At 49.1% G+C, this 26,095-nt stretch overlaps 1 protein-coding gene across 3 annotated transcripts in view; it reads right to left on the bottom strand.

Moving 5' to 3' along the window:
* KCNQ1 (potassium voltage-gated channel subfamily Q member 1) overlaps window positions 1-26,095 on the bottom strand; it is a 381,824-nt gene that overhangs the window by 247,884 nt on the left and 107,845 nt on the right. For all 3 annotated transcript variants that reach the window (XM_068976701.1, XM_068976702.1, XM_068976703.1), the window contains 2 exons: window positions 25,403-25,525; window positions 24,365-24,509 (listed from right to left, as the gene is read on the bottom strand). In XM_068976701.1, coding sequence (XP_068832802.1) covers window positions 24,365-24,509; window positions 25,403-25,525 — 268 coding nt within the window. The remainder of the gene's footprint in view (window positions 1-24,364; window positions 24,510-25,402; window positions 25,526-26,095) is intronic.

The following is a 26,095-nucleotide window of genomic DNA, read 5'->3' as shown; positions in this document are numbered from 1 at the left end:
AGAAATATCAACAACCAATATGTAGATGATACTACTCTACTGGTAAAAAGGAAAGAGGAACTAAAGACCCTTTCGATGAAGTGAAAGAGGGGAGTATAAAACCTGGCTTAAAACTCAACATTCAAAAAACATGGCTGATTCACGTCAATGTATGGCAAAAATCACTACAATATTGTAAAGTTACTAGCCTCCAATTAAAATAAATAAATTAATTAAAAAAACTAAGATCAGGACATCCAGTCCCATCACTTCATGGCAAATAGATGGGGAAAAATAGAAACAGTGGCAGATTTTATTTTCTTAGGCTCCAAAATCAATGTGGATGGTGACTGCAGCCACAAAATTAAACACCACTTGCTCCTTGGAAGGAAAGCCATGACAACCTAACGTATTAAAAAGCAGAGACATCACTTTGCCAACAAAGGCCCATATAATCAAAGCTATGGTTTTTCTGGTGGTCATGTACAGATGTGAAAGTTGGACTATAATGAACGCTGAGCACCGAAGAATAGATGCTTTCAAAATGTGGTGCTGGAGAAGACTCTTGAGAGTCCCTTGGACAGCAAGGAGAAAAACAAGTCAGTCCTAGGGGAAATTAACCCTGAATATTCACTGAAAGGACTGATGCTGAAGCTCCCATACTTTGGCCACCTGATGTGAAGAGCTGACTCATGAGAAAAGATCCTGATGCTGGGAAGATTGAGGGCAGGAGGAGAAGGGATAACAGAGGATGAGGTGGTTAGATAGCATCACTGACTCAATGCACATGAATCTGAGCAAACTCCTGGGGAAAGTGGAGGACAGAGGAGCCTGACCTGTGGCAGTCCATGGGGTCACAAAAATTAGGACTGAACTTAGTGATTAAACAACAACAACAAATTTAGAATATATAAAGACTTCTCAGGACTCCATGGTTAAAAGATAATGCAACTGCAAAATGAACAAATGATAAGAACAAACATTTCACTAAATAGTATATAAAATGGAAAATAAGTGTATGAAACAACTTCTAGTATTACTAGCCACTGGGAAAACGCAAATTAAAACCACAAGGAGACAGAGCCACGCACCTTTGAGAATATGTCAGATGAAAAATAGTGTCAGTACCAGATGCTGGTTAGGACACAGAGAAACTGTATTGCTCATATGTTGCTGGAGGGAACATAAAATGGTACAGCTGGAAAAAGTGTACCATTGGGAAAAGTGTTGCAGTTTCTCAAACAAAACAAAAAAGCTCCAAAACTGAACATGCAGCCACCCCACAACTCAGCAGTTACACTCTTGGGCCTTTGTCTCGGAGAAATGAAACCTTAAGTCCACACAAGAGTCTGCACATGGGTTTTCATACCAGCTTTATCTGTGTATCAGTCTCCTACCACCATTGTGATAAATGACCATAAACAGTGGCTTAAAGCAACATAACTTTATTCTTTTACAGCTCTTGAGGCCAGAAGTCTGAAATTAATCTTACAGGACTACAAAGTCCCTGGCAGGGCTGATTCCTGTAGAGCCCCTCAGGGGGCATCTGTTTCCTTGCCTTTTTCACTGGGAGCCAAGCGCATTCCTGAGCTCATAACCCTTTCCTCACGTCACCCTGCATCTTCTCCCCTGCCTCCAGGGTCACATCCCTTTCTGCATCCTTATGCAGAAGGACACTATGGTGACACCAGGCCCACCTGGATAAGCCAGGATCACCTCTCCATCACCAGATACTGAATTTAAGCACATCTGCAGAGCCTCCTTTTTCAGATGACAGCGAGAGGGTCTAGAAATTAGAACTCAGACTCACTGGAGGTTGTTATTCATCCCTCCACAATCTGTCATAGCCCCAAACTGCAAATGACCCACCTGTCCGTTGATGGGTGACTGGTTAAACAACTGTGGTCCATGAAAACCGTGGGATTCTACTCAGCAATTTTAAAAAGACATATCGATAACAACTTGCATCTTGATAATTGTGTTCCAGTAAAAGAAAGTGAAAGTGTCAGCTGCTCACAAGTGTCCACCTCTTTGCAACCCCACATGGACTATAGCCCTCCAGGCTCCTCTGTCCATGGGATTCTCCAAGAAAGAATACTTGAGTGGGTTGCCCTTCCCTTCTCCAGGGGATCTTCCCGACCCAGGGATCAAACCTGGGTCTCCCACCTTGTAGGCAGATTCTTTACCATCTGAATCACCAAGCCAATCCCAAATGTCATGTGCTACATGATTCCACTTACATGGCATCCTTGAAATTACAAAACTGTGGACCTGGAGAACAGATTAGTGGTTTTCATGAATTCTGGAGTGCTGGGAGTGAGAGGGAGGTGGATGTGCCTATGAAGGGGCCACCCCTGGGACCCTGTGCAGATTGAAATGCTCTGCGTCTTGAGCGTCTCTTGTCAGTGTGCACCTGTCGATGTGCTGTTAGTGATGATGAGCTGCACAGCTGACCCTTGAACTATGGAGGGGTCAAGGACTTTGACCCTTGGGCAGTCAAAAATCCACTTATAACTTTGGAGTTTGGTTTCTCCATACACACAGTTCTGTACTCATGGATTAATGAACCCTGGATCATGTAATACAGTAGCACAAATTTATTGAAAAAAACCCACATAGAAGTAGACCTGTGTTGTTCCGTGTGGTGTTCAAGGGTCAGCTGTTGTAGAAGATGTTGCCACTGGCAGAAACAGTGTACAGGGCGCACGTGATCACTGGGCAGTATTTCTGTGGTTGCAGGTGAATGTGTAAGAAGTTTTGGATTTTTAAACTCTTTTAATGGGCAAAAGATCTGGAAACATTTCTTCAAAGATATATAAACTGGCCAATAAGCACATGAAAAGGTTCTCAGCATCATCAGTCGTTAGGGAAATGCAAATAAAAACCCACAATGAGGTACCACTTCACCCTGACTAGGATGGCTATAGTAAAGGATGGACAATAACAAATATTGGTAAGAAGATGGAGAAATAGGAACCCTCACAGCTTGCTGGGGGGAATGGAAAATGGTACATCTAGTCTGGCAGTTCTTTGGCAGTTCTTCAAAAAGTAAAACACAGAGTTACCATTTGACTCGGCAGTCCACTCCTAGGGATCCATTCATGACAATGTGACAAGGTACACGTCCATCCAGAGACTTCCATACAGATATTCACAGCCATGTTACTCTTTTATCTGCTACTGTGGGCAAGAAACCCTTAGAAGAAATGGAATAGCCCTCATAGTCAATAAAAGACTCTGAAAGTATGTGAGTGCAATCTCAAAAACGACAGAATGATCTCAGTTCATTTCCAAGAGGAGCCCTTCAGCATCGCGGTAATCCAAGTCCATGTCCCAACCACTAATGCCGAAGAAGCTGAAGGTGAAGGGTTCTATGAAGACTTACAAGACCTTCTAGAACTAACACCAAATAAAAGACATCCTTTTCATCATCGGGGACTGGAACACAAAAATGGAGAGTCGAGAGATACCTGGAGTAATCGGAAAGTTTGGCCTTGCCATACAAAATGAAGCAGGGCAAAGCTGACAGAGTTTTGCCAAGAAAACACACTGGTCATAGAAAACACCCTCTTGCAACAACACAAGAGAAGACTCTACACATGGACATCCCCAGACGGTCAACACCGAAATCAGATTGATTCTATTCTTTGCAGCCAAAGAAGGAGAAGCTCTATACAGCCAGCAAAAACAAGACCGGGAGCTGACTGTGGCTCAGATCATAAGCTCTTTATTGCAAAATTCAGGCTTAAATTGTAAAAGTAGGGAAAACCACTAGGCTATTTAGATATGACCTAAATGAAATCCCTTATGATTATACAGTGCAGGTGGTGAATAGGTTCAAGGGATTAGATCTGGTAGAGTGCCTGAAGAATGATGGATGGAGGTTCTTAAGATTGTATAGGAAGTGGTGATAAAACCATTCCCAAGGAAAAGAAATGCAAGAAGGCAAAGTGGTTGTCTCCTGAGAAGCCTGTATACAGGTCAAGAAGCAACAGTTAGAACCAGGAATGGAACAATGGATTGGTTCCAAATCCAATTTGGAGTGCGTCAAGGCTGTACATGGTCACCTTGCTTATTTAACCTATATGCAGAGTATATCACGTGACTGGCTGGGCTGGATGAATCTCAAGCTGGAATCAAGACTGCTGGGAGAAATATCAACAATTTCAGATACGCAGATGATATCACTCTCATGGCAGAAAGTGAAGAGGAACTAAAGAGCCTCTTGATGAGGGTGAAAGAGGAGAGCGAAAAACCTGGCTTAAAATCAACATTCAGAAAACTAAGATCATAGCATACAGTCCCATCACTTAATGGCAAATAGATGGGAAAAAAAGTATAAACTGTGACAGACTTTATTTTCTCAGGTTCCAAAATCACTGCAGAAGGTGATTGCAGCCACCAAATTAAAAGATGCTTGCTCCTTGGAAGGAAAGCTATGACAAACCTAAACAGTGTATTAAAAAGCAGAGACATTACTTTGCTGACAAAGGTCCATGTAGTCAAAGCTATGGTTTTTCCAGTAGTCATGTTTGGATGTAAGAGTTGGACCATAAAGAAGGCTGAGTGCCGAAGAATTGATGCTTCTGAACTGGCGTGTTAAAGAAGACTCTTGAGAATTCCTTGGACAGCAAGGAGATCAAATCAGTCAATCCTAAAGGGAAACCAACCCTGAATATTTACTGGAAGGACTGATGCTGAAGCTGAAACTCCAATACTTTGGCCACTTGATGCGAAGAGCCGACTCACTGGAAAAGACCTTGAAGGCAGGAGAAGTGGGCAGCAGAGAGTGAGATGGTTAGATGGCGTCTCTTTGAGTAAACGCCAGGAGATGGTGAAGGACGGGGAAGCCTGGCGTGCTGCAGTTCATGGGTCGCAGAGTTGGACACGACTCAGCGACTGAACGACAAGAACAACAGGGGAGGAAACAACCCAGATGTCCCTCCGCTGGAGAACGGACGAGCAGAGTGTCTGTCCATGCAGGGGAATGCTTTTTAGCATAACAAGGACTGACGTACTTGTACGTGCTGTGATTTGGATGAATCTCAAAAATATGCCTGAGGAAGCCAGAAAAGAAAAGATTACATTTTATACAACCCCATTTATATGAATTGTCCAAAGCAGGCAATCTATGGAGACCACTGGCAAGTTGCTGGGGGTTGGGAGCAGGAATAGGGATTAACTCTAGACTGGCAGGGTGGGTTTACAGTGGGCTGGGAGATGCTTTAACCTTAGACTGTGGAGATTGATGGCATAAGTTGGTAAATTACTAAAGTCACACCTCAAATTGGTGAATTCTATTGTAGGCAAATTAAGCATCAATAAAGCATTTAAATGCTGGAAAGGATGTGGAGAAAAGGGAACACTTCTGCACCGTTAGCGGGAATGTTAACTGATACAGCCGCTATGGAAGACAGCATGGAGATTCCTTAACGAACAAGGAATGTATCTACCATATAACCCAGCAATCCCACTACTGCATATATGCCCTAAGAAAGCCACAATTCTAAAAGACACATGTGCCCTGATGTCCACTGCAACAAGACTTACAATAGCAGAGACATGAAAGCAACCTAGATGCCCATCAACAGGTGAATGGATAAAGGTGTGGTGCACATATACCATGAAATATTACTCAGCCATAAGAAGGAACAGACGTGCGGCATTCAGAGTGAGGCAGGTGAACCTACAGCCTCTCACACATAGTGAAGTCAGTCAGAAAGAGAGAGACAAGTCCCATACAGTAACGCTTATATGTGGAATCTAGAAAGACTTACTGATGAACCTTGTAGAGAACACACTTGTTGACACAGCAGAAGGTGAGGGGCGATGAACTGAGTAACACTGACATATACACTATCGTGTGTAAACTAGTTAGAGGGGCGTTGGTATACAGTGCAGGGAGCCCCGCCTGGCGTGCTGTGACGACCTAGAGGGTTGGCATGGGGGCAGCGGGGCTCCATATATGTCTGTATGTCTGTGTGTGTGTGTGCGTGTGTGTGTGTGTGTAATTATGGCTGATTCACGTGTTGTTTAGCAGAAACCAACACAACATTGTAAAGCAATTTTCTACCAATTAAAGAAAGCTGGAAAAGGAAAAAAACAAGTTTAAAAAAATGTGCCGAACTAATTGTCAAGTGAGTAACAACCACACTGAAAAGAGAGGAGCGAGAGGAGAAATCACTAATCCCACGTATTTGAAACTAGGAGAGTGTTAGTCGCTCAGCTGTGTCCAGCTCTATGCGACCCTATGGACTGTAGTCCATCAGGCTCCTCTGTCCTCAAAGGGATTTTCCCCACCCAGTGATCAGACCCAGGTCTCTTGCATTGCAGGCAGATTCTTTACCATCTGAGTGCCCAGGGGAGCCCATATTTGAAACTATAGTATTTCACTATATACCCTTAATCTTGAGTAGGGTGATGTGGACAGTTACAAACAGATCCTGGATGCGTGTCAGGAGTTTTGACTCTGTAGTGATGAGGACAAAGAATTAAGAAAGAGTTGCACATACGCTGTAGACCGGGCAACAGGTCTGCACGTGGTTGGGACGGAGAACCAGGCATCTCACGGTGGGCAGAGGGACCTGCAGACGAGGAAGAAGCAGGAGCGACAGAGAAGGGTCAGCCCCACTGGTTGGGACCCAAGATTTCCAAAGTGTGAACATGCACAATGTGCGCCTGTGTGTATCTGTATCTGTGTAACTGCACGTAACTCTGTGCACAGAAAGGGCCTAGAAGAAAGGACGTCTAATAGCATACGAAGCGCCCAGGTTTGGGTTTCCAGTGATTTCATTCTCTGTGAAAAGGAACCAGGGCTCCTGGGAAAACTGATGTCAGGGCTTGGGAAGAGCCCAAATCGTGACACACCAGAACTTAAAGAACCGCCAGAAACACGCGAGCAACAGCAGAACGTGTGTCACAAGGACACAGATGTCAGCTCGAAGGGTCTCCCGCTGGGCAAATCTGGGACAATTGGAGTAGCAAAATAATGAAGGACAGTAAAGGACCCCAATACAAATCCATGGGCCCATGGATACAGACCATCAGTCAACAGAAATAAACCAGAGGAAGAGGAGAGTTTCCTTCTTGCAGGAGCACGTCGAGATAGTTTTTCTTGGAGCACTATTCTAGTGAGACGGTATTTTTTCTTTTAGTACTTCCGAGGAAGGGGCGCTGGGGTTGGCAAATCAGCATGCAGCAGTCACTGTAATAAAGTCTGATTCTGTAATAAAGTCTGTAATAAAGAAAAGCCTTTAAATCTGGGAGGCATTTTTTGATAAGGAGCCGGATTACTTGCATAACCTCAAAGTATGCCCCCTAGATAGTTTATGGGTTCCAAGGCAAGAGTGTCCTGTGCAGAAAAATAACTGGATAGTGTTTGCAGCGGGTGATTAAAGTTAGAGGCAGATGCCTTCATGTGCCTTCGTGCGCCTCAGGGATCGGACAACCCCAGAGGAACTCCACGTCGCGGGGGACGTGTGAGCACCAGGCGTGCACCACTCGAGTCTGACCACGAGGAAACATCCGCCTCACCCCACCCTCCACCCAGCAATGGCCGGACTATACCCTTCAAAAATGCCCATGTCATGGAACACAGAAATCGGGACTGATTTACAGTAAAGGAGGCTAAAGAGATGATGATTAGATGGTATCAGCAGCTCGGTGGACATGAGCTGGAGCGCACTGGGCGGCAGTGGAGGACAGGGAAGCCTGGCGCACTGCAGCTCACAGGCTCACAAAGAGTCCGACACGGCTTAGAGGCTGAGCAGCCAACAGCAAAGAGACATCCAACTGAAGGATCCTGGGTCCTGCCTAGGAGGGAAGAGAAGCTCCTGATCCTAAGGACGTTGCCACATCCTCTAACAAAGCCAGGAGGCAGATGGCGCGCTGGGGAAGGACTGGATCGACCTCTCATGGCAGGGTCTGATGGCCATGCTAGAGCTTTAACAGCGCTCATCTTTGCTTTTTTCGGAAATACACAGCACACTGTTTAGGGGCCTATGGGTGTACAGTATGCAACCTACTCTCAGACAGTTCAGAAAAAAATGTGATGTGAATATACACACAGAAAGGGGGCTCTGATGGTCTAGTAAGTGGGCACGATGCTAGCAGTCAGTGAATCACATCTTAGTCAAGGGTCTGCGTGTTTTCTATCTCATTGTTAATGTTACAGTTTTTCTGTAATTAAAAATCACTTCCAAATAAACAATTAAAAAAAAACAAAAACAAAAACCCAAACTCTGAGGCATCCCAGCGGTTCTCACTGTGCGGTTTTGCAAGCCCCCCAACCCAGGGGGCATTTAGCAAGATCTAGACTCTTGAGAGTCCCTTGGACTGCAAGGAGATCCAACCAGTCCATTCTGAAGGAGATCAGCCCTGGGATTTCTTTGGAAGGAATGATGCTAAAGCTGAAACTCCAGTACTTTGGCCACCTCATGCGAAGAGTTGACTCATTGGAAAAGACTCTGATGCTGGGAGGGATTGGGGGCAGGAGGAGAAGGGGACGACCGAGAATGAGATGGCTGGATGGCATCACCGACTCGATGGACGTGAGTCTGAGTGAACTCCGGGAGATGGTGATGGACAGGGAGGCCTGGCGTGCTGCGACTCATGGGGTCGCGAGGAGTCGGACGTGACGGAGCGACTGAACTGAACTGAGACATTCTAGTTGTCATAACCTAGGGATGCTGCGAAACATCCCACAACGTTAGCCCCGCTCCACAAAAAATGGTCAGCTCCAAACACCAACAGAGCCTCGACAGAGAAACCCTGCCCCACTCGGCTGACGAGGTGGAAGATTGCGCTGCCAGTGACGGCTGGCAGGTGTCAGAGTGCCCTTGAAGAGGGTGGCCTGGCAGTACCCTCTGAAATGAGACACATACCCAGTAATACCCATGTCACAGGCCAAGTCATGTGCCCAGATTTCAGATGCTGAAGCTCTAAAAGTCAGCACCTTAGAATGTGACCATATTTGGAGACAAGGCCTTTAAGGAGGTGATTAAGTTAAATGAGGCTGTTAAATGAGGTGATTAAATTAAATGAGACTGGTGTCCTTATAAGAAGTTTGGACACACAGACACCAGAGACACGCACACACAGAGGAAAGACCATTCAAGGACGTGGCAAGAAGGCAGTTGTCTCCAAGGAGAGAGTGCTCAAGGGAAATCAACCCAGCGGACCCCCTGACTCCTAGCCTCCAGCCTCCGGGACACGCAGACATCTGTTGCTTCAGCCACCTGGTCTGTCATGTCTTGTTACGGCAGTCTCAGAAAAGTAACACATCCTGGAAATTATCATAGACAGTAGCCCTCCCTTATTCGGCAGGGACACCTTCTAAGATCCCCAGGGGATGCTTGAAACTGAGGATAGTACCAAACCCTGGATGTTTTCTCTTATACACATAAAACCTGAAGTTTATATATATATATATATATATATATATAATAGAACTATAGTTGGTTTATAGGATTGTGTTAGTTCCAGGCATATAGCAAAGGGATTCAGTCATATTCTGAATATACAAATTCATTATATACAAATATATACAAATTATATATAAATTCAAAGGTTTACAAATTTACAAATACACATGTGCAAGTTATATACAAATATAAAACAGATTTGCTTTCCTTTTCAGACTCTTTTTCATGGTGAGTTACTGTGAGATACTGCATCTCACTCCCCGTGCTATCCAGTAAGCCCTACTTTGTCTGTTTCGTATACGGGGCTGTGTTAGCCTCATACCCCTGATGTGCCCCTCCCCTTTTTCCCCCTTGGTAACCGTAAGTTTGTTTCCTATGTCTGAGTCTGTTTCTGCACTGTAAATAAGTTGGTTTGCACCATCTCTTAGATTCCACACATCAGTGATACAGTGTCTGTCTTTCTCTGAGTGCCTTCACTTAGCGTGATAATCTCCAGTTCACCCATGTTGCTGCAGATAGCGCCATTTCTTTTCACGGCTCTGCAATACTGCGTCACGTGTACATTCCAAGTCTTTATCTACTCATATACTGATGGACGCTTAGGTTGCCCATGTCCTGGCTTTTGTAAACAGTGCTGCGGTGAACATTGGGGTGCATGTATCTTTCCAAATTATGGTTTTCTCTGGATATACGCCCAGGAGGGGGATTACTGAATCATATGCTGACTCTATTTTTAGTTTTTTATTAAGGAATCTCCATACTAAATATAATAAATCTTATATTTAAATTATATCATAATTTAGATTAAGTTTGACGTATAAACTAAGCACAGTGAGAGATCGACAATAATATAAAATAGCGATATGCCATAATAAAAGTTACGTGAATGTGGTCTCTCTCAAAATATTTTTTCATACAAACGTACGGCCTTTTCCATCTTAGGCACTGTGACTGTCGCTTGCAGCGTGAGGTGTGGGAGCAAAGTAGCATGAAATCCTCTCTCCTTCATTCTTACACAGAAGATTTGCTCTCAGCACAGACCTTAGCAGTCTAAGCATACAATTTTTTTTCCTTTCCTTAGAAAGTTGAAAACTTTCACCTTTTTGCTTAAAGGAAACACCTTACAGTTTCTCTCTGGGACATTAAACGGCAGCATCAGTCCTTTTGCTTTTGGGGGCCACTGGGAAAGAAAGCAAGGGTCGCCTGGCAACCACACGGAGGTCGACCTGACAACCGAGACAGCTACCAAGTCAGTAAAGGGCAGGACGCGCTGGACAAAGGGGCGACTCATGTCCTGAGGGCAGAGCGGGGTGGGATGAGGCCTCATCACGCTTCTTAGACGGGCACACAGCCTTATGGGTGGCTTATTTCTGGAAAACTTATGGATTGTTTATTTCTGGAAATTTCCATTTAATATTTTTGGACCATGGTTGACCACGGGTAACTGGGACTGTGGGAAGCGAAACCACAGATGATGGGGGCTACTGTACTCGTATGCAGGGAAGTGGGGCTCAAGGGAGGTTTTTAGAAAATCTGCCAAAACCTGATGCAAAATGGATTCTCAGCAATAGGGATCACTGGCATGCATATACCAAGAGGAACAAAGGAGAGATTTAAATTTTACCTTTTGCTTTTTGGCTGTGCTGCAGGTGGGATTTAGTTCCCCAGTCAGGGATTGAACCCATGTCCCCCTGCATCAGAAGCATGGAATCTTAGCCATGGGACCAGCAGGGAAGCCCTTAGGTTTAAGGTTTAGAATGAACTGGTCTAGCATCCTTGGAGGGAGTCTTACCATGTTACTGAATGGGAAAGGCAAGACACAGAAAAGCATATATGATACAACCCCACGTGTTTGGAAATCCATGAGAAACCCTTTCTAAATCATGTATATTTTCTTCATCGCATATTATGAGCACTGGGAAAAACAAGACTAAATATTAGATTGTTAACACAGGTCATAGAAGTGAGGTAACCAAGCAAACACAGAGAAAGGACTACAGGAAACAGATTTAAGGAGACCAAGCCAGTCCCTGCTAAAGGAAATCAGCCCTGAATATTCATCGGAAGGACTGATGCTGAAGCTGAAGCTCCAATACTTTGGCCACCGGATGCAAAGAGTCGACACAATGGAAAAGACCCTGATTCTGGGAAAGATTGAGGGCAGGAGGAGAAGGGGACGACAGAGGATGAAATTGGTTGGCATCACCAACTCAATGGACATGAGTTTGAGCAAACTCTGGGAGACCATGAAGGACAGGGAAGCCTGGCGTGTTGCAGTCCACGGGGTCCCAAAGAGTCAGACACGACTTGGCGACTGAACAACACCCATACACGTCTGTAGAGTTACGGGCAGATTATGAAGCGATAAAACCGAGAAAGCGAGAAGGAAAAGATCAGCCCTGGGATCCGTGGCATGAGGAGCTGAGTGGGAGGCAGGGAAGCGGGAAGGGGGTTGGGGCAGAGGCCAGAGACACCAGCCTGCGGGCTCCATGCCGGCCCTGGGGGGCACCTGTGTGTCTCTGCTCACTCGGTCATCACAGCACTGCTGGGTGCAGCCCTGTGAGGACCCTGAGTTCATGGACACAGAGACTGAACACAGAGATGGCAGTAGCTGAGCCTGGCTTTGGCCCAGGCAGGCCGGCTCTCAGACTGCGCTCCCAACCACTCCGTGAGTCTGCCACTTGACTTTTGAAAACATGATTGTGAAGGAAGGATTTACCATTTCAGAATTTGGCAAATGTGTTCAGATTAAAAAATAAAATAAGGAAGGTTGGAGCAGATCTGAATGACACACTGAGTAAGAATATATGTATGTGTCTGTGTATGCATGGGAGAAGGAAATGGCAGCCCACTCCAGTGTTCTCACCTGGAGAATCCCAGGGACAGAGGAGCCTGGTGGGCTGCCATCTATGGGGTCGCAGAGAGTCGGACACGACTGAAGAGACTTAGCAGCAGCAGCAGCTGTGTATGTATATATGTATGTGGTATTATCCATCTCCGTATACGCTTTATTTGTGTGTACAAAGTTATGTCCTACAAATAGAAAATGTACTTTCTTAACTTAGGTCCACGGGACACTTACAAAAGCAATGATTTTATTTTTGTACACGGACAGAAAGAAAATCTTCATGAAAAAAAGTAGAGATTTCACAGGCCACATCCTCTCACTGTAAGCCTGGTTAAAACGGAAATAAATAACAGTAATAAAAAATGTACTGCTTAAAAATTAAGAAAACATTTCTTAAAAGAACACTAGATTAAAGAGAAAATCAAAACATAAAAACTACCAAGAAAGCAATGAAAAGGAACATATTTCACAGTAAGATCTATGTGCCATAACTAATGCTGTAATCAGAGGAAAATTTATAACCTTTAAAATGCTTTTTAAAAGAAAGACTAATTAACCATACTGTTACTCCCAATTAAGTTAAACATTAATAAGGTTAACCAGGAAGGGGGAATTAATAGACATAAAAGCCCAAACTGGTGAAGTAGAAAACAAAAATAGCAAAAAAGGTAGCTTTCTGATAATGAGTCTAATAAATAAGATAGATGACGCTGTCACGAATTTGATGAAGGAAAAAGGACAAAACTATAAAAGCTCAGGCAAGGGGAGAGAGAGGAGAGATACAGATGACATAAAATCACTGAGAGAGACAAACAGCTGTTACCAAGTGGCAACATAAATCCTTGAGGAGTTAAACAGCAATGAATAAATTACCCCAAAAGATGCAGTAAATTTATTTAGAACAAATTAGCATAAAACAGACTAGGAGGAGACTAAAGGTCTCCTTCAAAACATGGCTTTACAACCAGATAGTTTTACAGCTTAATTCCAATATTCAACCTTTAAAGAGAAGATAATTGCAAAGTTCTTCAGACTATTCCAGAACATAGAGAAAGGTAGCCAGGGCTCCCTTTTGTAAAACATCGTATTTACACACACTTGGGTTGCCTGCTCTTCTGAACCTGAGCCCCTTTTATTTCTGGGGTCAGATGTCAGAGAGGTCTCTCGTCAGGACTGAGAATATGGTTTCACCGTTTCAATGGGTGTTTAACATACACACGATACTTTCTTTAAGCAGACCTCAACCGACAGGTAGGTCTGTGATTTGCTATCTTTTGCTCTTTAACAATTGCAGAAATCAGTATCGTGAAAATGGATCGTTCTGTAAATGTGTAATATCCGTGTAGAATAAAATTCTGTAAGGGTTTGGAAGGGTATTTGCGTTTTTCATTTTCAGTGAAATTATCTTGTCTCCATAGAGGTTGCAGCAACTTAACCTTCCAACATCAACGAGGTGGAGGCTGTCCTGGCACATTCACCCACAAAGTATTATCAACTCTTTGATGTTTAATAATCAGAGAAGCTAAAAATTCCATTGCTGCTGTAATTTACATTTCTTGTACTGTAACTGAGGTTCACAGCATCTTTTCATCATGAAGAATTACTGCTATTTTCTTTTCTGAGAACTGGTTTTATATCTTTTGTCTTCATGATTTATAAGAGCTTCTTCATATATTGATGAAATGAGCCCTATGTTTATGATATGAGTGGTAACTACTTTCCTCAAGATGTAATTTTTAAAAATTATTTTTGGGGACTTCCCTGGTGGTCTAGTGGTTAAGAATCTGCCTCACAGGGCAGGAGACGCAGGCCTGACCCTTGGTCCGGGCCCTAACAGAAGCAGAAGAGATTCAGAAGAGGCGGCATGAATACACAGAAAAGCTGTACAGAAAAGGTCTTAATAACCCAGATAACCACGATGGTGTGGTCACTCACCTAGAGCCAGACATCCTGGAGTGCAAAGTCAAGTGGGTCTTAGGAAGCATCACTATAAACAAAGCTAGTGGGGTTGATGGAATTCCTAAAAAATGATGCTGTTAAAATGCTATACTCAATATGTCAGCAAATTTGGAAAACTCAGCAGTGACCACACGACTGGAAAAGGTCAGTTTTCATTTCAATCCTGAAAAGGGGCAATGCCAAAGAATGTTCAAACTACCATACAATTGCACTCATTTCACATGCTAGCAAGGTAATGCTCAAAATACTCTAGGCTTCAGCAGTATGTGAACTGAGAACTTCCAGATATACAAGCTGCATTTAGAAAGGGCAGAAGAATCAGAGATCAAATTGCCAACATTTGTTGGATCACAGATAAAGCAAGGGAATTCCAGAAAAACATCTACTTCTGTTTCATCGACTATGCAAAAGCCTTTGACAAAATGGATCACAACAAACTGGAAAATTCTTAAAGGATGAGACTATCAGACCACCTTATCTGTCTCTTGAGAAACCTATATGCAGGTCAAGAAGCAACAGTTAGAACTGTACATGGAACAACTGACTGATTCAGAATTGGGAAAGGAGTAAGACAAGGCTGTATATTGTCACCCTGCTTATTTAACTTATATGCAAAGTACATCATGTGAAATGCTGAGCTGGCTGGATCATAAGCTGAAATCAGGATTGCTGGAAGAAATAGCAACAACCACAGAGACACAGATGATACCACTCTAATGGCAGAAAATGAAGAAGAACTAAAGAGCCTCTTGATGCGGGTGAAAGAGGAACGTGAAAAAGCTGGCTTAAAACTCACCATTCTAAAAACAAAGATCATGGCATCTGGTCCCATCACTTCATGGCAAATAGGAGAAAAAGTGGAAGCAGTGACAGACTTTATTTTCTTGGGCTCCAGAATCATGGTGGATGGTGACTGCAGCCTTCAAATAAGACACTTGCCCCTTGGAAGGAAAGCTATGGCTAACATAGACAGCAAGTTAAAAAGCAGAGACATCACTCTGCTGACAAAGGTCTGTATAGTCAGAGCTACAGGTTTCCCAGGAGTCATGTATGGATGTGAGAGTTGGACCATAAGAAAGGCTGAGCACCAAAGAATTGATGCTTTCGAATTGTGGTTCTGGAAAAGACTTTTGAGAATCTCTTGGACTGCAAGGAGACCAAACCAGCCCAACCTAAAGGAAATCAACCCTGAATATTCACTGTAAGGACTGATGCTGAAGCTGAAAATCCAATACTTTGGCCATGTGATGCGAAGAGCCAACTCATTGGAAAAGACCCTGATGCTGGGAAAGCCTGAAGGCAAAAGAAGAAGGGAGCAGCAGAGGACGGGATGGTTGGATGGCATCACCGACTCAATGGACATGAATTTGAGTAAACTCCAGGAAATAGTGAAGGACAGGGGAGCCTGGTGTGCTGCAGTTCATGGGGTTGCAAAGAGTCAGACATGATTTAGCGATTGAACAGCAACATGGAACTAAGATCCCAATGCAGCGGAGCAACTAAGCTTGCGTACTGCAACTACTGAGCCCGTGGGCTGCAACTGGAAAAATATTTATTGGCCTGAAAGAGCCAAATAAATATTTTTTTAAAAATTACTTTTGGTATTTTTTCTGCTAAGACAAGTGTATTTTCTATATTTTTTCATTTAAGTGTAATTGACATACAACGAACTGCACGGTTAATGCATACAATGTAGTGACTTTTGACGTAAGATGAAACCGCTGCAGTAATCAATGTGTTGGACACACTCACCCTCTGGAAGCTGCCCTGAACCCTCCTCCTCCTAACAAAGTCCCCATTCCCCTCACCCCACCCCAGGGTAACCGTGGATCTCTCTGTCGCACTGCATTTGCCTGCATTTTCTAGGGTTTTATATCAATTTAAGACAGTATGTGCTCTTTTCTCATCATCATTTTTTTGATGTTCATCTAGGCTGGTACGTCTTATTTTTGAGTAGTATTCCACGGTATGGATATTCTAAAACTTAAATTATCCAAATGTTGATGGGCTCTGCGGTGTTTTCCATTTTTCATACAACAGCTCTGAACATTCAATGTATAAGTGCCTGTTTGTGTATCTGCTGATATTTCTCCTGGACAAATACCTAGGAATAGAATGCCTGGATAACATGACAGGCCTGTATCTCACATTTTGGGAAATGGCCAAACTGTCTTCCAAAGCAGCTACACCATTTCGCATCTCACTAGGAGAGTGTAAGAGTCCTGCCTCTCTACCAATGCTTGGGATGGTCAGTCTTCTTAATTTAGCCAGTATAGTAATGTGCAGTAGTATCTCACTGTGGTTTTAATTTGCATTTCCCTAATAGTTGCTCAGATGGTAAAAAAAAAAAAAAATCTGCCTGCAATGCAGGAGATCTGGGTTTGATCCCTGGGTGGGGAAGATCCCCTGGAGGAAGAAATGGGTACCCACTCCAATACTCTTGCCAGGAGAATTCCATGGACAGAGGAGCCTGGCGGTCTACAGTCCATAAGGGTTGCAAGAGTCAAATAGGACTGAGCAATTTCACTTTCAATAATTTAATGGGGGCTTCCCAGGTGGCGCTAGTGGTAAAGAATCTGCCTGCCGATGCGGGAGACACAGAGATGCAGGTTTGGTCTCTGGGTCGGGGAGATCCCCTGGAGGAGGACATGGCAACCTGCTCCAGCATTCTTGGCCTTCCCTGGTGGTTCAGATGATAAAGGGTCCTCCTGCAGCGCAGGAGAGCTGGGCTCCATCCCTGGGTCGGGAGGATCCCCTGGAGGAGGGGTGGCAACCTGCTCCAGTGCTCTTGCCTGGAGAATCCCATGGACAGACGAGCCTGGCGGGCGACAGTCCACGGGGTCACAGAGTCGGACATGACTGAGCGACTAACAGCCAGGACTCTTGCCTGGGAAATCCCACGGACAGAGGAGCTGGGCGGTCCGTCGGGGCTCAAAGAGTCAGATACCTCTGAACGAGTGAGCACAATAATGATGCTGAGTATCTTTCTATATGCTTGCCTACAAACCTTCTTTGATGAAGTCTCTATTCAAAGCTTTTGCCCATTTTTATTTGTTGTCACTATATAGTCATGGGGCTTCCCTGCTAGCTCAGCTGGTAAAGACTCCGCCTGCAATGCAGGAGACCCTGGTTTGATTCCTGGGTCGGGAAGATCCCCTGGAGAAGGGAAAGGCTGCCCACTCCAGTATTCTTGGGCTTTCCTTGTGGCTCAGCTGGTAAAGACTCCGCCTGCAATGCAGGAGACCCTGGTTTGATTTCTGGGTCGGGAAGATCCCCTGGAGAAGGGAAAGGCTGCCCATTCCAGTATTCTTGGGCTTTCCTTGTGGCTCAGCTGGTAAAGAATCCATATGCAATGTGGGAGACCTGGGTTTGATCCCTGGGTCGGGAAGATCCCCTGGAGAAGGGAAAGGCTGCCCACTCCAGCACCCTGACCTGGACAGTCCCGTGGACTGTATAGTCCATGGGGTCACAAAGAGTCGACACGAGTGAGCGACCTCCACTTTCACGTCATCCAGTCATAAGTGTCCCTCATATATTTTGGATGCAAGGCCTTTAATAGATGTATGGTTTGAAAATGCTTCCTCCCAATTTCCGGTATGTCTTTCCATTCTCTTAGCAGTGTCTCTCAAAGCAAAGGTTGTAATTTTGTTAAGTTCAATTCATTTGTTCCAGGGCCTGGCCTTTGCTTTTGGTGTCATGTCTAAGAAATCTTTAACTCAGAGTCAAAAAGACTTTTTTCCCTATGTTTTCTTCTATATTTTTAGACTTTACCTTTAGGTCTATGACAAATTGTGAGTTAATTTTTATATATGAGATGAGATGTAGATCCAGGTTCATTGTTTTTGACAGATGCATATCCTGTTGATCCGACCTTGTTTGTTGGAATGACTATCCTTTCTCTACCAAACCGCCCTTGTATCTTGGTCAAAAGTCAGCTGTCCGTAATGTGTGGGCCTCTCCGGGCTGCCTCGGCTGCTCTGCTGGCCTGTCTGCTTATCTTGATGCTAGCACACTGCTGGTGTGCCCCAGCTTTCTTCATTTTCAAAGCTGTTTCTATGTTCTAGGTCACATGCAATGCATTTCCGTAAGAGTTTCAGAATCAGTTTTGTTAATTTCTGTAAAACTTACAGTGAGTTTGGAACTCTTGCCTAGTTTTTAATTTTCCAGAAAATGCTGTCTAGAATTGATTTTATTTTTTCTTAAATGTTTGGCAGGATTCAGCAGTAAAGCCACGTGGTCCTGGAGAATGTCTGGGGGGAGGTTTGGAACTATAACTTTGATTTCATCAGCAGGCAGAGAACTCTTTGGGTTATGTATCTTGAGTAGTTTACATCTTTCAAGACATTTTCCCATGTCATCTGAGTTGGAATTTAAAGCCTGGTCCCTTAGGATCTTTCTTATATCTGTAGGATCTGAAATCTTGCAGTCCTGATACTTTGTGTATTCTCTCTTTTGCTCCAGATATTTCTGGGTAAAGGGTTATCAACTGTATTGATCTTCTTTTTAAGAAATCATATCTTTGTTTCATTATATATGCATTTTTGGCTTTGCACGTTCCATTTCATTTGTTTTTGCTCTGAGCTTTATCGTTTTCTGGTTTCTGCTTATTTGGGGTTGAGTTTGATCTTCTCCTCCTGGTTTCTCGTGGTAGAAGCTGAGGCTGGCTGGGCCCTCCTCTTCTCTAGTGGACGTGTTGGTGCTGCCCTTAACAGAACCTACATATTTTGATACGCCGTACTTTTTTTTCATCAAGTTGAAAATATTTTCTAGTTTTTCGTTTGGATTTCTTCTCTGGCCCTGTGCTATTTGAAGCATGTTATTTAGGTTCCAAATATGTGCGGGTTTTCCAGAGCTCTTCTTCTTATTGATTTTCAGTTGAACTCTACTGTGGTCAGAGGACATACTGTGAATATCGCTTGGATCATTTACAGTGGACTGGGACGTGTTCTGTGGTTCGGAACCCGGTTCTCTCTCGGCGGCTGCTCTGTGTCCCCTCGGAAACGCCACGTGCTGTGCTCCTGCTAGGAGGACTGTCCTGCAAGCGTTCACTGGGTCACCTTGGTTGAAAGGATTGTTCTGGGCTACACCCAATGGCTCAGCAGGTAAAGAATCCTCCTGCAATGCGGGAGGCGCAGGAAACATGGGTTCAATCCCTGGGTCGGGAAGATCCCCTCAGTGAGGAAATGGCAACCTGCTCCAGCATTCTTGCCTGAAAAATCCCATGGACAGAGGAGTCTGGCGGGCTATGGTCCACGGGGCCTCAAAGAGCTGGGCATGACTGAGCGCACACGTGCATTTATCCTTATTGCTTTTCTACCTGTTCTGTCAGCTTCTGAGACAGCTCTATCAAAACCTCCAGTTCCACTCCTGGATTTGTTTCTTTCACCTTTTATACGTCATTCATTATTTTCTCCCTTTTGGCTACTGGACTTAAAGTCATATTTAGATACATTGTACGATTGTGTGAACCAGTAGTCATCTTGGTGAAGCCCTGGGGCTGAGAGGAGGGACCAGGGGTGAGTAGCTTGGAAGAGGGCCAACGAGAAGGCTCTGGCCCAGGAGATGAAGACATGCCCGCAGGGCCCATCCGGAACCCCCACACCTACTGGAGGGGTCACAGGCCCATCCGGAACCCCCATGCCTCCAGAGGGGTCACACGCCCATCCGGAACTCTCACCCTTACTGGAGGGGTCACAGGCCCCGGCCTGCAAGACCTCGTGGGACCACTTCCCCGTGATCCTGGGGCTGCGTGAGTGAAGTGTGTTGACTGGAGCCAGGGGAACACCACACCCTCAGACCAGGCCAGGCAGGTGGGCACCAGGAGCACATTCAGTCCTGAACACGGCAGCTTAGACCCAGGTGAGACCAAGGCGGCACGCGGGCCAGGTGCTGTAGAAGCAGCGCCTTGTTCTCACAGCCGTGCTGGTTCCCAGGCCACCGGCTCCAGGGTAACCGGGGGCTTATTACCAACACACACCCCTGGCCTGCCCATAGCACTGTGACTCGGTATTTGAGGCATGGGTCTCCAAGTCTGTGTTAAAAGTAGAATTCAAGGGATCCACAGGGACGTCCCAACCTGGAGCATCCCCTCCCGGCCTCCGCCAACAGGGACGCCCCGCCTCTCTCATCAGGAGCAGCTCTGTCCGTCACCAAGGGGAGGACTTCCGTTTCTGGCAAGAGGAGTGACAGCGTTTCTCTGCAAGTTCTGGAGCAGAGCAAACTTCCTGCGGGTACCACGGAGCTCACCTGGCTCCGGGGACGTGTCCTCCCAGTGGAGAGGGCAAGCAGGCTCTGACCCACAGGCTGCCTGGGCTGTCCACCTGAGCAGCCACAGTGAGGACCGTGCGGCCCCCCGGAGGGAAGAGGCCACACCTGAAACCACACGAGGCAGGAACTGGCAGCTGCGGCTCCACATGGAAAAGAGGAGCCAAGAGCCAAAGGGCAGACACGGACAAAACACCACAAAGCCCGGGCAAACGCTCGCACTGGCCGGCGGCGGGGAGAGCAGCCGTCTGCTGCGGCTGTCTTCCTAGAGCGCAAGCGGTGCGTGCGCTCACACTCGCTCTTACAGGGCCCATGACACAGGTTGTCTGGGAAGCCCCACACCTATACACCAGCCGCACGCAGGTCCTGCTGTGGTTCACTGGGTCACCCCTCTAGACCAGTGTCCCCTTAACCAGAGTCCAGAGGAACCCACCAATACAAAACGTCCACAGTTGCCACCTCTGCCCACAGCCCCACGAGGAGCCGAGCATCAGAGAGGCCACTGCAAATAGAATCGGACTCTTCCATGAGTGCAGCTGATGATGTTCCAGGACAGATAGGGTGGGATCAGCACATTTAAGGGGCTCAAAGCCGTGACGTCACACACGAGGAAGATACAGGATGCTAAGACCAAGCAGATGAGACCCTCACACGAGGACACACGGGAGAGAAAGAACAGGTGGAAACTGAGACACGGGTGAGGGGCTGGGAGACCAGACAGTGGTCGCTGAGGGCACAGGGACAGGCGGCAGCAGAGACGGTGAGGAGCCCTGCCCGGGAGGGTCGAGCAGACGCTTCCAGGAGAGACCAGGCCAGTCAGGGCAGGCGGCAGTCTGTGACCCGGCAGGGCCAATCTTCCCCTCGATGAAAGACGCAAACCCTCGGAGTCAGGGGTCACAGAACCTCATCATGAAACTACAGAACACCAAAGTCAAAGAGAAGGGGTTCAAGGTCATCAGAAGAGAGGATGGGTCGCCTACAGAAGATGGCCAGCTCAAGAGGGCACACCAGCTGGGAGCTGGCGGCAGACTTCCAGCCTGTGCAGAGAAAATGCAGATCTCTAATACCCTACAGTGGAGAAGAATATGACAGAGAGAATCTATATGCATGTATAACTGACTCATCTTGTTGTATGCCTGGTACATTGTACATCAACTGTGTTTCAATTAAAAAAATATTTTTTTTAATTAAAGAAAATACAGATCTCAACCTGTATGGTTCTAGCAAGCTGGACCATGGTTCAAGAGCAAAAGTGAAATACAGAAATCTCAGACAAGCAGAAACCGAGTAGGCCGTCGACAGACGGTCCCGGAAGATAGCACGGGCTTCAGGAAGAAGGAAATTAAACTCCAACTGAGACATAGACAACTGGCCAATCTGTCAGCAAATACGAGCCTCCACTGTCAACAAAGAGCCGCTACTGCCGAAGACGGTCTACAAAGTCAAAACGCAAACATGGCGCAGCAGGCCACAAAGCAGGAGGGTGCTGGCGTGAGAACCCGTCCAGCCCGCCGCTCGCTGCTCAGGGAGGTGGAGGCGCAGGAGGCAGGCAGCCAGGCCCTGGTCAGTTCCGGGCGGGGCTCACACGGCCTCCACGCCCGGGAAGGCAAGAGGCTGGTCGGCAGTGGGGAGACGGTGTGAGCGGAAGCCGAAACCCCTGGAGCAGGCAAGGCCTCTGTGCGTCACTGCGGTCCTTCCACAGAGCGGGCACGTGGGCTCCCGCCCTTCATTCTCTGAAATCCTGTCTGAAGTCCTTGTGATGGGAACAGATGGCTCTGTTCACCCAGAGACTTCACGCTGCCCCCAGCTCCGCCAATACCCGGGGAACCCCCGAGGCTGCAGGTCCCGCCTCCAGCTGGTTTCTGCCTCCTCTCCCCGTCCCCCCACCGCGACACTGCAAGCTCCCAGCTGACCTGCCCACGGGTCCTGACCAAGTCCTGCCCACCGCTCCACGGGTGCCACCCCAGGAAATCCCGCAGGGCACAAGTCCTGCTCACCGCTCCACAGGTGCCACCCCAGGAAATCCCGCAGGGCACAGGGCTGACTGTGGCCGCTCCTGCTCCACGGCCTTCTGCCATCTGGCCCGCCCAGCACCTGTGGGCTCTGGTCACGACTCAGGCCCAGGGCCACCAGCCTGGCCAAGGTCACAGATGGGAAGAGCCCCCGCATGTGGGGAGCCCGCAGCAAGGAGGCGGGGGAGCCATGGGGAAAGCCGCGCCCAGGTCACCGTGGAGAGGAGCAGCCAGCCCCTGAACACCTCTGTCCAAGACAGTCCTGCTGCTTGCCAGGCCCTTCCTTGGCCCTGCAGACAGGGCCACTGCCCGGGGATTAGAGCAGATTCGACAGGGCTCTGGGACCCACAGGGCGGCCGTGCCTAGGGCCCGGGGTCCCAGAGCCACAGGACAGGAGCCCGAGCAGCCGCCAGCCGGAGACAGAGAGCCCTGCCTGTGGCGGGGGGAGGCATGCGAGGGGACGCTCTGTGGGCGGCGCGGCAGGCAGGTAACACCCTGGGCGGGCCAGTGCCGTGGGCAGGGCTGGGGGTGCGTGCTGCTGGCAGGCGCTGCGTGTGGAGCGGAGAGGTTCAAGTCAGGGTCCAGCGTGGAAGTGGGGTGCAGCCTAGCGGGTGGTGCCCAGTATTGGGAGTGGGGCTGTGGGCCTGTCCCTGTGACAGCGTCTACCCCGGAGGCGCACCCCTGCTCCTACCCCAGGGCTCCGCAGAGCCGCCAGGAGGGTGCGTCAGGGATCCCTCGGGCGGGGGCATTCTGCGTCCCTGGGGCCCGGCCGACAGCTCAGGCTCTAGAAATCTGGCGGCTCCGGGCTGGGCAGACTTATCTCGTTGGAAGGGAAGGAGAAAGCCCTCCTTGCGAGGCCATTCCACAGAAAGCGCCTGACTCCCGGCCCTGGCCCCTCATTAACATTCTGCAGGCAGCACGGAGGACTCCACAACGCCGCATGGGCTGAATGAACGCCGCGTTTCGGGGGCTCCCTGTTCAGCCAACAGTGAGCGTGGCTCCGCCCTGTGCCGACCTGAGCATTAGCATTCGCAGAAAGCCCCCATCTGCAAGGCAACAATGGTCCTGCCCCAGATCCGGATGGCGGGCACAATCATCCTTTGTGCCCATGGCAGTGGGCAGGCGGGTGGCGCATCCCAGGGGCCCGACGGTATGTGAGGAGACCCCGGGCACCCAGGCTGTGTCTTGCATACCCAGCTTCCCAAAGAGGAAGCCCACAGACAGCCTCAGGAGCACTGAGGGGCCGTGGCTCCTCCCAGAGCACCCCCCGCCCTCCACAGGAGGTGCCCAGACACTGAGGACGCGTCACGGGTTAGCCATCCACAAACCTGGCAGATGGGGCGCCAGGCACCCACCAGCACCACACGGGCTTGGCCCCCTCGGCCACGCTTGAGACAGTGGCACCGCCCTCAGCCCCTGACACACTGGCACGTCCAGGTGCCGGCCGGAACCCTGGGGGTCCCGGGAAGAGGGGAGAGGTGGACACGGAGGAGACAGAGAGCAGAGGCGCAGAGCTGAGCAGGGGCCAGCCGCGGGCGCACACAGGCTGGCTTAGGACCCTCAGCCCCACTCCCCCGGGACAGGGGTCCACGTGAACCATTGGCCCCTCCTCTCTGCCAGGCCTGGGTGCCAGGCATATAGCACGGCCGAGGCAGGGCCTGGCTCCCAGAAACCCAGAGCCCAGGGCAGAACAGGGCAGGACTTCCACGAGCGACAGGGGCCCGCTCTGACGGAGCAGGCGTGGCAGTGCCAGCTGTCCCCAGGACGAGAGCAACTGGCCGGGGACGTGAGGCCGCCCCGATCCCCCAGGCCCCGGCAGCCCTGCTTAGAGCTGAGGAAGGGCCTGCCCCCCCCCGCCACCGCGAGCTGGGGCTCCTCACCAGCACTGTCGTAGCCGTCTACCGAGATGGGTTCGGGCCTGCGGTCCTCCAACACGGGCTCGCAGGTGATGTGGGGGACCACCAGCGCCTTCTCGCCTGGGCTCACACCGTTGTCCTTGTCCAGTTTGAACTTTTTCTTCTTTACCTAGAAAACCAGATGAGAGGAAGTGGTCAGGTCCTGGGCGTCCCCTGCCCGGGCCCTCTGCTGACCCCCGACCACTGGTGGCAACACCCTCGGGGCACCTGCCAGGGCCGGGCTCCAGGACTCTCGCACCCTGGCAGGGGGTGCTGCAGCGTGGGGTGCTGCCAGCGGCCCCCTGGGAGCTCACAGCCTTGGGGGCAGGCGGACAGAAACTAGAAACAGCGAGCAGACAGGAACGCCCCAGGGCAGGGGACAATGCGGGCTGTGGCCAGCGGGGCTGAGAGCATGGGGCAGCGGGGCGCACAGGCTGAGGGCCAGCGGACGCGCCTCTGAGGTGGTGACTGGGAGGAAGTGAGCGAGCCGGCCACGCTGGGGTCTGGGAGAAGTGCTGGCAGAGGAAACGGCAGGTGCAGAGGCTTCGCGGGCAGCCAGCGCCTGGGAGACCGCGTCTCTCCAGGGTGGTGCGGGTGCGGGCCGGAGGGAGGCCGCTGCTGGGCCGGTCGCCCTGCACTCTTGGGACTCACGCCCGAGCCTGCCTCAGCTCCCTTATACCGAGACCCCCAAGGCCCTCTTCTCTGAGCCAGGCAGCCATGGCCACCCTGCCGCTCACCTGCCCGGCACAGACAGCCCAACACCCAGGCCCTGTGGAGAACACCCCGCCGGCAGGGCAGGCCAGGATCCAGCCAGGCCTCTCCCCATGGTGCTTCCTCTGGGCCTGCCCAGTGCTGGCCTTGGTGTGGCCAGTCCCAGGGCCAGACCTGGGCCACTCGGATGGTGGGAGCCCAGCGCGGTGCACACTGCCAGTGCCCACGACGACGCGGCTACACTGGACTGAAGGGTCAGGGACAAATCCTGACCGTGACGTGACCTCCCCCCAACTGCAACACGGCAGTTACCATGGCTGACTTCTTGGGCTTGGGGCTGGGGGACAGCAGGGCGTGGTTCCGGGACGGCTTCCGGACGTAGATCTTCCAGGTGGAGGAATCCGGGTTCTCTGCTGCGTAGCACCGCCAAGCTGTCTGAAACCAGCGGGAGGGGCAGCCATTACCCGCAGGCCCACGCTAACTGCAGCCACACTGCCTGCTGGGCCCCTCTGCTGGCTGAGCCTCAGGGCCTCTTGCCCACCAGCCCCTTCCTGAGGCTCGGGGTCCGCCCTCACCTCCCCAGGCGGTGCACACGCTCAGACAGCACAAAGCCTGTGAACCCCAGTCCCTCTGTGTCCACCCCCAGGGACGCCGTGGTGGGGCACTCACAGGGAGCACCAAGAGGCAGGGCCTCAGGCCGGCAGAGGCAGGACTGAGTGCCCAGGAGGCAGCGCCACCCACCAGGAACCCCCAGTTTCTGGGAACCTCCAGACAGCGTGTGGGTGAAGGTCTCAGGCCTAGAGACACCCCTGGCAGCTGCCACGTGGGGTGACCTGGAGGAAGGGGGGTGTTGGGGATGAGGAGGGCAGCCAGGAGCTCGTAGGAGGACGCACCCTGATGGCCTCGGCACTGCTGGCCGTGGGAGCCAGGGAGACGCGGTAGGGACACGCTCCTGGGCAGTGATGCCCCTGCAACCGGAGCTGGGTGCCACGCCCCGGCCCCCCA

This window comes from Capricornis sumatraensis, chromosome 8 (assembly GCF_032405125.1).
Source record: "Capricornis sumatraensis isolate serow.1 chromosome 8, serow.2, whole genome shotgun sequence".
NCBI lineage: Eukaryota > Metazoa > Chordata > Mammalia > Artiodactyla > Bovidae > Capricornis > Capricornis sumatraensis.
This window is presented reverse-complemented; position numbering and strand designations above follow the sequence as displayed.